General features: G+C 50.4%; 1 protein-coding gene across 1 annotated transcript in view; it reads left to right on the forward strand.

Annotated features, from left to right (window-relative positions):
* TUNAR (transmembrane neural differentiation associated intracellular calcium regulator) overlaps positions 1-9,133 on the forward strand; it is a 38,154-nt gene extending 29,021 nt beyond the window's left edge. The window contains exon 2 of the mRNA XM_090272142.1: positions 8,439-9,133. Coding sequence (XP_090128268.1) covers positions 8,439-8,624 — 186 coding nt within the window. The 3' untranslated portion in view covers positions 8,625-9,133. The remainder of the gene's footprint in view (positions 1-8,438) is intronic.
* The last annotated feature ends 5,029 nt before the right edge of the window (positions 9,134-14,162 follow it).

The following is a 14,162-nucleotide window of genomic DNA, read 5'->3' on the forward strand; positions in this document are numbered from 1 at the left end:
CTAGATGTGGTCTGCAGCAGGCCTCTGACATCATCAAGAAGGGGTCCCTGGAGATGCTGCCAAGCAACCTGAGCCTGGAAGAATGAGCAGCAGCAGTTAAAGCCCAGAAGAGGGTGTGAGCAAAGGCACTGGGGTTAGAGAGTGCCTGGTGGGGGTGGGTGGGGGTATAGGACTTGGGTGAGGAGTGGCGTGTGCGGGCAGGCAGGAGACAGGCAATGTCAGGGAGGAGAATCAGCTACTGGGTTCAATCCTGACTCAGTGTTTGATGAGTTCTTGGTTTTGGTCACTGCTCTACCCCTAGTACCTACAACGGTGCCTGGTCCACTGTAGGTGTTCTGTCGTTATTTTGAGACTCAATTCCTTGTCTCTAAAATGGGGATGACACTTATTTTTGTCTGTGCTAGAATAGGGCCTGTCACATCATAGATGTTCAATGAGTATTACTCCAGTGGCTGGCTGGCTGACATGACAGTGCCCGGCTATGCCCTGTTCTTACTAATTAGCTGCTGTGACTGTCACCGTCACGTGTAGCTGGAGAGGTAGCTACTGGCCACATCGGGACAGGCCTCGTGCACGGAGTTGCATCCAGCACACGTTGATGGTGAGTGAGTGCGGCACCCTACCTGATATTAATAATACTAACTTCCAGCCTTTGTTGAGTAGACTAAATGCTTTGCCAATGTTCTCTCTTCAGAGGCTCTTTAGAACTCCTGGGGGTAAATTCCAGTCACCAACAATGTCCTGGCTGCCATCCCCCTTCGGTCGTCATCTAGTGACAGCCCAGCGAAGCCATTCTGTGGCCATCTGGGCTGGGTGTGGGCATGTGTGGAGGAGTGGGTTCCCTGGGGAACCCTTTCCCAGCCCCTGCCAAGGGCCTCCCCTGGGTGCCAGGTGCCTGTCACTGCAGAGACACCCCCGGCTGGTTGCCTGAGGCCTCCCTGTGGATTGTCAGCAGAGCAGAGATTACCTGGTCCACACACGCATTTTGGAGAGAAAGTTACCAATACTTACTCACCGTGGTCTGATTTTAGGAGCTCAGTGGTTTTTTTTTAAGTTATGATGAAGTATTTCATGCATATAAAATAGTATAAATAGTAAGTATGTTCCGCTGGGGAAATAAATATGGAATGAACATCTATGCCGCTCTTGCATCTACTGAATAAATATGAGTAAATCCCACGATTCTTTTTTGCACGGTGCCCGTGAGCATCTTCTCTGGTCTCTGCATCCCGCTGCAGCCTCAGCACTTACTGCACTTACCACGTGGCCTCATGGCCCAGACCGGCCACCGCCTTATGCACAGTCACTGTCTTTGCACCTGTCACCCAATTAGGGTGCCCTTCCTCTGCCATCATCAGCATCCGTCGACCTAGCCCTGCCAGCCTTTGAGGTCTCAGCTTAGATCTTCCCGTCCCCCATCTTCCAAGCAGGAAGGCCTCCCAAGCAGGTCAGGACTCCCACAATGCCCTGGGCTCACATCACCACAGTGATCTGTTCGTGGGTTCCCTTTGCTGGGCCACGGGGTCCTTGAGGACCAAAGGTCTTCTCAGTGCTGAGCGTGGGGCTCAGCTCAGTGTAGGTGCTCGGGGTGTTTCCTGGAAGCCTGGGCCTCGCTCAGGGTCCCTAGCGAGTGCTGAGTTTTCAGGAACCACTGAGGTGTCCTCTCCAGGGAGAAGTGGGTGCTTCTTAATGCTCCAGCGTCATCCCCTCCGTGTGTTACCTGGTTTTTCTGATTTTCCAGGCAGGCGCTCATCCTTGTAAGTAAGGTCAGAAAGAGCCTTCCTCACCAAGCACGGACATGTTACCGAGACAGAGGAACCCTTGGACTCACAGCTGAGCCTGAGCCGTTCCAGAGAAGGCAGGCAGTGAGTCACAGAGAGAATTGGGGTGAAATAGTCCCTCCCCCTTGTCTTGAGTGTGTGGCGCCTTGCTGCACATTGGGAGCCCGGGTTTGGTTCCAGGACTGGCATTAGTTGGAAAACCACGTTCCTACTAGAATTCAATGCCACCGAGGCCAACCTCACTGAGCCTGAGCGCCCCTGCCATGTTACAGAGCGGCTGCTGGGCCTTCGCCGTTTGTCATTCCCATGCACAGCAGTGACCCCTTTCCGCCTCAGACCGCAGCCTCTCCATCAGACAGACACTGATACGGGACTGTCGCCTTGCATGACGGGCATCGAAGGCTTTGTTTTCATCTCTCAAGTGGCAAGGTTCTCCCAGAATTGTAGAGCAACAGAAGCACTTGGAGTCTCTTAGTTTTATTTCTGTATCTGTGTGCTTTGATAAAAGTAAAATAACATAACCAATGACATTACAGAAAATCTCTGAATATTCTCCCCAGGCATTTTTTTTCCTGAACACGCAAGACTTTAAATGTATTATTTGCGATCCTCGGTGGACCTGAATGATAATATCTTGTGTTTTTTGCTCTTATCAGAGTGGGGGCATCTTCCTTTATGTCACTTTGTCCCCATCATCCTTAACTGCTTGCAGCGATCCAGTGGGTTCTAATCCCGTGGTTTTTTATTCCCTGTTTATTGTTGATTGCCATGCAGCTGGTTGAAGGAGGATCTCTGGCTCTTAGGATGTGGCTCTGAGAAACGGGTGGAGGGGTGATGAAGAGGGCCCTTGGCCAGCAAGCAGGGGGCAGAGAGCAGCAGGACCCAGCGTGGGTCCCTAAGACTGGACCTCTCCCCGCCATGTCCTTCTCTAGACGTAGACGTCCTAGCTGGACTCGAGGGCTCTTTGTAGAAAAGACAGAGAAATGTGGGCAGGAGGAGAAGGCGAGCAACAGAATGATGGTGTTGGAAGGGCAATGATTCGGAAGCTAACCTTAACCTGGAGAGCTGGTCAGAAGTTGGTAAGTGGGTTACCTAGACAACAGTGTGGAGTGTGTGCACTTTCAGGGGCTGGATGTTCTGAAGCTGGGAGTGAGTGGAAGTCAGCCGGCTGATTCGATCCCAATACACAGTCCTGTCCTTGGGTTCAAAACACTCCTTCGCCCTGACAGGAAGGAGGCCAGGTGGATTAGCGGCACTGTGAACCCACAGCACGATGTGGGGGCCCCGAAGCTGGGGCGGTTCTCGGCAGCATTAGTGAGTGGGCTGCATCAGAACGGGGATGGGGGGGTGCAGCCCTGCCCCATTTGCCCCATTTGGGCTTGGGAAGACTTGCTTAGAGTCATATTTTCCTTATGCATACTGTGATTTTAGGAGGGGCTTTTGCAGAAATGGGACCATGTTTAAGAGGAGCTTTATGGACAAGTAGGGAACAGGGGGTGCTTAGCTAGAGAAAAGTGGGCTCCTGGGGCCTTGATAATGAACCTCAGTCATCATCATCATCGTCACCATCATCATCTAATCAGAGTAGCTGCAAGTCTTTGAGGTAGACTGTGTACAACCATTACTTTTTTTTTTATTATCTCTTATTTATGAGAATCTGTAGAGTAAAAACTTTATTTTTGACTTGGCAACTCTGTTACAAAGTTAAACCACCCAAAAAGTCTGCTTGTAATAAAACAACACAAAATGTAAAGACAGCCTTGCTCTCTTTTATTATAGACATAGTATGACAGATTTAAACAGCATTTAGCTCTACATCTTTGGGACAGGCCAGTGTTTCTCAAACTTTGTTGCATATTGGAAACACTTAAGGATTTTTTTTTAATAGATGACTAATACACCTTTTTGGTTTTTTTTTTTTGTTGTTGTTGTTGTTATTCACATAATCTTTTATTTATTTATTTTTAGAGAGAGGGGAAAGGAGAAAGAGGGAGAGAAACATCACTGTGTGGTTGCCTCTCACGTGCCCCCAACTGGGGACCTGACGTGCAACCTAGTCATGTGCCCTGACTGGGAATCGAACCAGCGACACTTGGTTCGCAGGCCGACGCTCTCTCTATCCACTGAGCCACAGCAGCCAAGGGGACAACCATTACTTTTAATCCCACAAGCTAAGTATTACTCCACCGTACAGATAAGGAAACTGAGTCTCAGAGAGATGAACCCCTTTCCCCAAGCTGGTAAACCACAGAGCCAGGATCATATCCCAGATGTAGAGGCCAGCGTTACCATTTCTTGCCACTGAATATCAATTTTTCAACAACTGAGGTGTTGCCTTACAGAAGATGAAAAGCACGTGTTTAGTGCCTGGTTACAGAAGTGGGTGCAGCGGGAGTGAGCTGCAGCCAGGATAACCTGTTTTCAGGCGAAGGACTTTCCTGACTCAGCTGTCAGCAGGTAGAAAAAGCTATCCTGACAGGTGGTAAGTTCCGGGGTGATGGGAGATATTCAAGAGGCTTGATGAACGCTTACTAGAGCTCTTTTAGGGGGAATTCAAAGGTCAAATGAGGAAGCGAACACAATAACCTTGAATACCCCTTCTGTTCGAGTAAAGGTTCTTTGCTTGCAAGGAGGAGATATTGATAATAAGTAGGTTCTGACTGCCTCATGCAAAATGCACTATTTTTGTAGGGCCGTGAGGTAATCCGTGGGGTGGAAGGAAATGGTGACTTGAACTTTCAAAAGGGCAGAAGTCAGGCTGGCTCCTGGCAGCTGGGTGGTGGCTGCTAATCTCACTTCAGCACTGTGGCCAGCGTGAATCAGCCTTGACTACCCATCACCCTACCCAATCAAGACTGAGCTCCAGAAAAAATGTCTGTTGGGCTTTGCTTGGGATCCAGGCCCGCCCCCTTGGTGCCTTGATTGACAGTGTCCATGGGGCAGGGTAATTTTTGGAGGAAATCAAGACACTGTTACCAAAAGAAGGTCATGGGGTACTGGGACAAGCAAAAGCTCCTGCCAGCAAAGGAAAGCACCAGTTGTAATAATGACTAATTCATTAATTGATTAATTACTTATTGGAGAGATAACAGAAGCCTATTTAGAAAATGTAACGTATGAAGAATAAGCACCCATGCACCTCCTACCCAACCTGAGAAATACTGTCAGTTCTTCACAGTTTCCCTGAGCACCCCTCCCTGACCTCCTCCACATCCCCTCTCCACTCGGTAGTCACCACTCCCCTGGCTTTCAGGTTTATTATTCACTTGCTTTTCTTTGTCATTTTATCGCATTTGTATCGCTAAACCACATAGGTTTTTGTGTTTCTGAACTTCATGTAAATGGAAACCCTCTCTGCCTTCTTCAGCCAGATGCTTTTGCACTCAACGTTGGATTAATGATTTATTCATGCCTGTTGTAGATTTCCATCTGCTTACCACCGTCGGCAATGCCAGTGTCTGACCGTATGACAGCAGATCCAGGCCACTGCGGATGGACGCTTGTGTTGTCTCCAGCAGGTTGCTAATGCTGATCGTGTTGTCTGTGAATGTTCTCGGCTGTGCACCCGGGTTCATAGGTGCAGGTGTATTTAGGGCCTGTAACCAGAGGTGGGTGTTGGGTCACCAGGGTTCAGCTTTACCAGATGATGTCATCCTGTTTTCCAAAGTGACAGCAACCAAGCTGTGGTCCTTGAGCTGGTGTCGGAGTCCCTGTTGCTTCCTGAGCTTTGTCAGTATTTGGTGATTTTGTAGAATTTTTTAGGTCTTGCCAATCTGATAGACATGGCATCTTTCTCTGATAACTGAAGTTTACCTTCTTTGTGCTTATTTAGTCTTTTGAGAGGTTCATGCACATAGGTTTTGCCCAGTTTTCTGCTAGAAGTTTATTTTCTTATTGACTTGCTGTTAACATGATTGTATGCAATGTAACAACATTACATATGTTTCAGGGGCGTGGTTTTGTAATACATCATCAGCATTTTGCATTATGTGCTCACCACCCAAAGTCTAGGCCCCTCCCATCAGCATATATTTGATTTTCCTGATACACGTTTAAGAATCAGCCTGTAGGAATTGTGGCTGGGACTGCAGTGAATCCATAGATCACTTTAGGAAGAACTGATGTTTTTAAGGTGTTGAGTTTTGCATTCCATGTAGATGGCATATCTCCCTTTTCACATAGGTCTACTTTTATGTCGGTTAGTGAAGTTTCCTAGTATTCATTATAAAGATTTTGCTCACTTTTGTTAGATTTATTTCACGTTCTATTTCAGAAACCATTGCAGAGGCTATCTTTTTTAAGTCAATATCTTCATTGTGATACAATCCACAGATGACAAAATTCACTTATTTAAAGTTTTAATATATTCACGGAATTGTGCAACTGTTACCCAGATCTAAGGACATTTTTATCGCTCCCAAAGAAACACCCTCGCCGCTGGTGGTCACCCCCCGCCCCCCAGTCAGCCCCTGGCACGAAGGAACGAGTGAACGAGGGAGTGAGGGAGTGAATGCAGGATGGACCTGTGCAGCAGGCTTCACGTCTGCCATTGCTTGTCGGGCCTCTGCTGTTTTGTGTTATTTTGATGCTGGTTTCCCCTCCTATTTCTATGACTGCTCTGGTTTCCATGCTAATCTCTCAGCCTCTTTCCTTCTCCCCATTCTTGCTCCTCCACACCCCGGCCAGATGACTTTTTCCAAAGACCACATCTCTCCTAGGAAGCCCTCGGCAGCTCCTTTGCAATTCAGCTGCCAACATGGGTTCTATGGGGGAAGTTCAAGATGACTCAATCACCTTAGAAACAAACTTTTGGAATGCAGCTCATTTGTGAGTTCGGGGAGTCCTGTTTATTTCCTTCCACTTCCTTCTGAGTCAGTTATCTGGGGTTAACTCAGGGAAGAGGCTAATTAAGGCTTGAATCAAACAGCCTCCAGGACAGGCTCTTTGTTCTGCTTGAGTGACTGCGATGATGGTCTTTGGTGTTTTAAGGGCAGTACTAATTGTGTCTCTTTAGACCAACTTCAGTGATCTATTCCCGGCTCTGCGGAGCCGGTGAGATGCCAGATCCTCTGCAGTCCACTCAGTCCTCAGCACACCTTCCCCGGCTGCCTGATCCATGCCAGATACTGCCCTTGGACATGAGATTCCCAAGCTGGCCTCCCAGGGCTCCAAGTCTAGCTAAGGAAAGAAAACAAGAAACAAGAGACCCATAGAAGAGATGACATCTGTCCACAGCAGAGAAGGGAGTAGATTTCTAAAGTGCTTACTCTTCTTTGTGACTTTCTGCCAACACTGGGCCATGGCATTCCCAAACTAAAAGAGGAAGTCGATCTAGCGCTCACAAACAAGGAGCAGATACTTGAAAAACCCACTCCACAGCATCAACTAAAGCTGGGCCCTTGTGCAATCTACACCCTAATGGTTCCTCTCCTGGGGTATGTAGCCAACAGGAAATTGCAGCCATACCATATAAATTTTACTTCAAAAGACAAAACTGCAAACCAGTGTAGACCCATAGTTAATATGTGCATGCTGCAGTGTTTAAGAAGAAGTGACAACATTTGCCGTTGACTTTGAAATGCACCCAAGACAGAAGATGAACAGAAAGCTGATAAAGAAAGTACAGTTAGCATGTTCGTTGTGGAATTTATATGATGAGTGTATGGGTGCTCGCTGTAAAAAATTTTCAACTTCACTATATGTTATAAAAAAGTCCTCTAAAGCTCGGGGGGAGGGCTAATGCATACGTATGTTTGCCAGCAGACGTAGACAAGAATGGTCATAGCAGGATAATGGCCTCAAGTGGGAAGCACAGCCGCTGCTCCTCAGCAGTAAAATGGTCCTTCCACTTCACTGCTGTATTGTATTCCATCGATGGACGTGTTCATCGTACGGGCCGCCACGCGCCCGTCTGTCCTGCTCTTGGCGCACGTCTGGGTAGTCTCCAGTCCTCTGCTATCGCAGACAGAGCTTGCAGAAGCATTCCTGCCATGTCTCCAGGTGCACAGGTGCAGGATTTCTTTAGGGTGTACGCCTATGAGAACAGGTGCCCAACCCAGATGTAGAACATGCGTTCCATTTTTCTAGGCCGTACCAAGGAATTTTCCAGAATGATTGTGCCAGTGTATGCCAATTTGTGGTGCTCTCCTCTACCCTTACTGTCCTGTCTGGTCTCCGTAAATTGCCTTGTGTGGGTCTCCTCCAGCCCTGCCCATCTCACAGCCAATGCTCAGAACAGGGACCACTGTGAGGCCCCTTACGCACTTCGTACACGTGCAGGACAGCCCCTTTCCTGGGCGTGATCCAGTCTGTGATGTGTGCAAAGTCCCCGCTGCCGTGGGAGAGCACACGTTTTCGTCTGCCTGCCATGCAGCTGCCCCTGTTTCCGCTTCAAGGAAAAGGGATAAACAAGCTAAATAGAGTGGGTGGCACCCAGGCTAGACTCCTGGGCTAATCTCTGGACACCAATGTCAGGACCACCCACCCTTGAAATTGATAAGCCACGCTCTGCTGGTTCTCCACAGCCAAGAGCAATGTGTCCCAAGATTGGATCCATGGGTGATTTTTCCCTCCCAATCCCCCCTCAACCACATCTGCCCAGCTGGGGAGAGGTTGCTTATAAGAGATAATCTTAACGCTGTGTCTTTCGAATTACAGGTTAGCCTGGGGAGGAAGATAAAGACATTTGCAACCAAGATGGTAATCACAAGTGGAAATGATGAAGACAGAGGAGGCCAGGAAAAAGAGAGTAAAGAGGAGAGTGTCTTAGCGATGCTGGGGATTATCGGGACCATCCTGAACCTGGTCGTTATCATATTTGTATACATATACACCACTCTGTGAATGGCTCGGGGGGTCCGTAGCCGCCTCGGGATGGCCGAAGGATGGGAGTCCTGTGTGTCGACAAATCAGTGACGGGACATTGCGCCACAAGCAGGCTTGACCTTCACACTCCACTCGATCCAACGCACCTTCGAACTTTATAAAAGGTCACAAAAATAAACCGATCCTGCTGCAAGGAGCAGACACTAAAGCACAATGAATCCAATGAAACTTGTTCACACAAGGAACTCAGCGTCTTTGGCAGGCGGCCCGGAGGGACGCTTGGACGACCAGCCTCTGACGCCGTCGGGGAGCAGATGGGCACAGAAATTCATCACCCCTGATCGCTGACAGATAATCACGTATTCGCAGAGAGGAACAGGGCGGGCGGACGCGTCTCCCAGGACACGCGTTCCATCTCCACTCGATGAGCTGTTGAGTACGAGAAGGCCACGGGAACAGTTGACAGGCATCCCATTCGTCCAAAGTGTCTATTTGATACCAGGGAAAAAACTTATTTTTCTTTTTTCCATTGGCTTGACGTGTGTGTCTGTTCATATCAAGGTTTATAAATATATATTTTTAATAAATGTGCTCTATTTTTTAGCATGAACCACATGTTGGGAGAGGCGCTCCTGAAATCCTCGCGCTCTCTTTGGTTTTCTCTGCTTTGCCCCTTAGAGTGTAGATGTTCGGTAGTGTAATCATTCTAGTCCTGTTTCTCTGATCTTGAGTCTTTTCCCTTCTCTCTCTTTCTCTGTTGGGTCTGGAGGCCATTTTTTCCATAATACCAGCCCTGGTCTTGGATGGTGCATGTTGTAAGATTGTCCGTGGAGCGGCTTCTTGTTGTCCTGTAGGGTGTAGAGTGATCGTGGGCATGTGGGCCTTGGGGGCACTGTATCCTTACTGAGCATCATGCATGAACGAAGGCTAAGGGACAGGCCAGCTCGCAAAAATGGGAAGGCGCACCACTGAGGAGGAGAGCAGCTAAGCCTGCAGGGCAGCTTGCGAACGGCATTCTCATTTCATTCCTGCGACCATGCATAGATCAGACATTGATTTTAATGGTCACGTGCCGTGAGAGATGGACAGAATGAGGGGGAAGGCTTGGCGCTAGGTGCGTAGTCCCTTCCTTAGCCAGCCACCTGGGATCCTTTTCAGAGTAGGCGGGTGTCAATGCTACGGGGACTTCCCCCTGGGAGAGCTCCCTTCGGGCTGTGAGGACACCCCGGGGACAGGTGGCTTTTCAAGGGCACGAGAAGGAGTGTGACGATCGCCCTCAAGGATTGCTGTGCTTCTTAAAGCCCCTGGTTTACATCCACACGAAGTCACTTTCTCTTTGACGGGGAGGGTGAGTGAATATGAATTTACCGTTCTCCCGGTTCCTGCTGGCTTCAGTGGAGTGGGCTTAAAAAGAGGGTCAGAGTTCCTCCGCCAGCTGCAGGCTTGCCAGTGGGTAAAAGCAGCAACCATCTGCCTAGTTGGATTTGAGGGATACCCAGAGGTGTCTGCTGTCAGATCTGTCCCTACCCATGTGTGGCATCTGAAATTCCACCATTAGTGAGTCATTTCTTGGGTTCTTCTAAGGGACCGGGCTCTTTTATAAAGCAAATGCCCCTGAGCACCTGGCTCTGACGGCAACTCATCAGGCGTCTTCCCCACTGGAAGGAAGCAAGGTGACGTGTCATTTAGGGCATGCTGTGTGCCAGGCACCTTCTGTCCCTTAAGTCGTTGAATTCTCACAGTGACCCGGGAGAGAGGGAGTCCTTTCTCCACGTTGTAGGAGAAGAACGGAGGGTCCAGAGAGGTCAGGAAACTTCACTGGGATCACATGGCTCCTGGTCCTGAGTCGGGACTCAAACCTCCGTCAGCCTGATTCCTTGGCCCAGGGAGGGCCTGGAGGCTGCTGGGAAGGAGGACATGGAGGCAGGGGCCGTCCCAGGAAAGGGCCCTCAGGGGTCAGGACACACACTGATGGCTTTGCTGCGGGCCAGCTCTGCACACCCCTATTCCCCTCCCCTTCCCCGTAAAACTAAAGAACCCTGGGAACTCCTCCAGCGCTGGCAGAACACCATGCAAGTAAGGACGTGGGATGGGGGAGGCTGGCTGGAAATGAAATGGAATGCCGGGAGGGGGGAGCTGTCGAACGGGTTCTGTGGGATTCTAGAAAGACTGTATGAAAATTCTAACAGTGAACTGAGTAAACAATAAAGGTGCAACGGAAAAAAAGTATCGGTGTCCTTTTTTTCTCAGCCATGTGCTACTTTAAAACTTCAGTCTTATGCCTTTGCCTGTACGTATTTCTTTTACTTTATTGGAAAAAAAAAAAAAAAAAGACTGTGACTCGGTTACATTGAGGCTGTTTTATTTAGACTGTAGCAGCCCCAGTGATTTTTCAAGTATACTAATTTGAAATTTATTGAGGGGAAAAACTGCTTTTGCAACCCTCTGAACAACTCCCCAATGGTTCTTCTGGATGGTCCGTATCCACAGGCTGGAAATAAAGCTGCCCGTTTAGCGGCTGCCAACCACAGCGGCAGCCCGCTGTCCCGCGGCTCCGGACGCCTCCGCTGTCCGCTCTCGTGTAGCAGAACCCAAGAACATGCTCTGGGCAAACTCAGGGTCTGGAGGCGTCTCGGGGGCTGGGGGCGGGGGCGGGGGCGGCTGCCTGTGGCCCTGGGCCCCGGGAGTCTAAGCGCACTGAGCCCATGCCGGCAACAACAGCCGGAACCAGAACGAACGCAGGCCTGGATGCTGCGCCTGCAATTCCCACACAGCCTATGGGACCCTCGCGACAACCTCATGGGACCTGTATCCTTCTCCCTGCTTTACAAAATGAGGGAAAAGGCGCAAAGAGGCTAACTGACTTGTCTAAGTTCGCAGAGCTATGGCTGCAGGTCCACACACGGTCAGCCCCTCGTGGGGCCGAGGCTGTGGGTCTGAGCCCTGCTGAAGCCACGTGGCAAGCTCGGTCTCACAGCACACACGGCACACAGCCTCCTGCCATCCCTGCCCCTCCTTGATCACAGTGCAGCCAGCCCGGGAGCGCGGCTGAGCCAATGTATTTCACCTCTGCCCCGGGAAATCGGCTCAGGATGCCGGGTCGGCAGCAGCGGGGCAGGCCCGCCAGGGCAGTGTGGTCTGGCGGTTTGGGGCTGCAAGGTGCTTGTTGACGGCCAGAAAATACCTGGGTGACCACGGGGCAGGTCACGCCAGCTCGGGGAACCTGGGCTTCCTTCCCCTGCAGTGGCAGGCCACCTGTAAATGGCCCTAAATCCCATCAGGTAGGTATATGTCCCTCACTTGGCTGATGCAGAAAGGGCAGCTGGAGAGGTGAGTTGGCTTAGCAAAGGCCCCAGGGCCGTGACGTCACGAGGACAGCCCAGGTTCCAGACGTGACTGCCTTCCCCTTTGCAGCCCAAGAATGACAGGTAGGCCCCCAAATAAAGAGTCCCACAGGGACTGAGGTTCAGGGGAGGGGACAGGGCGTCTCAGAGACTTCCCCGTGCAGTGCGAAGGATGCAGACCCTGCAGCGGCGGAGGAGAGGTTGGGATCCCAGTGACGCTACAGGATGGGATCGGGGCAGGTCAGACACCCTCTTCCTCATACTGTTCTCATTTTTTTAACCAGGAAGCCAGCAGAGAAGCCCAGATCCCGTGCTCAGGTCTCACAGTGAGGGCGTGCAGAGGTCTCAAGGGAAGCCTGGGAAAGAAGGCTGATAGGGATTTCCTTAAGGGCTCGTGGTTATTGGGCCGGACCTCCCAGCCTCCTCCCGTTGCGTGCTTCTGTGCTTTCTCCGCAAAACAGGTGGCGTCTCAGAGAATCCGGAGCTCAGCCGCTGCCTCACCCTCCGGAATGCGGGGCCCTAACCACAAAGAACACAGCTTTGGTGGTGCCCTATGCCCCGGGGAGGGCCAGACAGGGACCTTTTTTTTTTTTTTTGGCCAACGACAGAAGGGGCCCCATGGACCCAGCAACTGAGTCCTGCTCTTTCATTCTGACTTTTCATAAATCACACAGGCACAGTCGCGGTAGAAAAAGAATGACAATTTCAACAATTTTACGTAATTCATTTTTTTATTTAATCTTTATTGTATTTTTCCATTGCCACTGAGTCCCCTAGTACCTCCTCCCCCTAGCAATCCCCACTCTGTATGTAGTATGAATTAAAATGAACAATCCCCAACACCATCCGGAAGCAGCCACTGTTAATTTTTAATGTATAAATTACAGACCAGGTGACCCGTGTATCTGTTTGGTGGGACCATTTTCCTTGAAATTTCAGGTGGAGCACACTCTTTCTTTAGGTCACTGTCCCCGCATTCCAGATGGCCACCCTCAGTGGGGCATTCAGTCATTTCCCCATAAACTGCAGGTTGAATATTATAATTTACACGTTATCATATTAATCATCCTACCCATGCTAGGAGCGGACATTTTTTCATTAACCATCATGAAGGTGCTTCCCTATCAGTGGATCTGTGTTGGCAAAGCCCTTGTAAGGGCTGTTTGGTGCTCTGTCCTTGGTACTGTGGTATAATCATGAAGTTCCCCGAGCTCTGACATCGGGCCTTTAGTGTATCATCCACATTTGCTGTGAACTGCTGGCCCTTGCTCTTAAAAGCGTCCCAGGCTCTGCCTTTCCTTCCCCATGTCCCCTTAGAGTGCTCTCGGGTGGTGTCCTTTACCAGAAGCTTTGAGGACAGGGTCTCGATAACTCACACCACACTGGTGGTGGGAATCCCCTGGATGCTTATTGAAAATACACATTCCCAGGCCTCTCCCAGGTCCCTGGGTGGTAGCTCCGAGGGGATGGTCAGGCAGATTCAGAAAGGCTGATCCAACTGGAGCCTGATTCCGAGACCCCAGGACTACTGGTTCCTGGGATGGCCTTGGACAGATGTCTCCTCTCTCACCTGGGTTTCCTCATCCACAAAAAGCTGAGAGCAACCCCCGGGTCCAGGTCACTATGAAGTTCAAGGGAGATAATGCGGGCTAAGCTCCCAGCAGGAAGCCTGGGGGCGCAGGTGGGCTACCTATGGGGGGCAGAATCAGAGGACACCCTGTCGTCTGTCTCTCTTTCTCCCCCACGTTTCCCTCCCTCCCTCCTTTCTTCCCCCATCTCTCCTCTCTCTCTCCTTTGAATGTCTCTGACACCCATGCTGAGTCGTAGGGCTCCCCGTCCCATCGACTGCCTGCAAAACGTCACAAAGCTGACCCGTCTCCTCAGGTTGTTGTTCTGACACAGAATCCATTCCGTTGCCTGTTTAAGTGCTTCCCTGAAAGCAGCCTCGGGAGCCCGGACTGGCTACCACAGCGCCACGCCTTGAGGAGCGGATGTTCCAGACGCCAAATTCCCGATTCCTCCTCGGAGCCAGCTGTCCTGGAAGACCCTGTGGCCACTGCCTTCCTAAAGGCAGGACTGCTGTTTTGGGACCCCCAGAAGGAGCCCCCTGAGGGCTGGAAGACCCTCTGACATCACTGTGTGATGGCTCTTCCCTCTCCTGGGAAGCAGATGGAAGGAACAGACTGGGCACATTTGCTGTGGTTTGTAAACA

Source organism: Furipterus horrens, unplaced genomic scaffold (genome assembly GCF_987537825.1).
Source record: "Furipterus horrens unplaced genomic scaffold, mFurHor1.1.pri manual_scaffold_3, whole genome shotgun sequence".
Classification (NCBI taxonomy): domain Eukaryota; kingdom Metazoa; phylum Chordata; class Mammalia; order Chiroptera; family Furipteridae; genus Furipterus; species Furipterus horrens.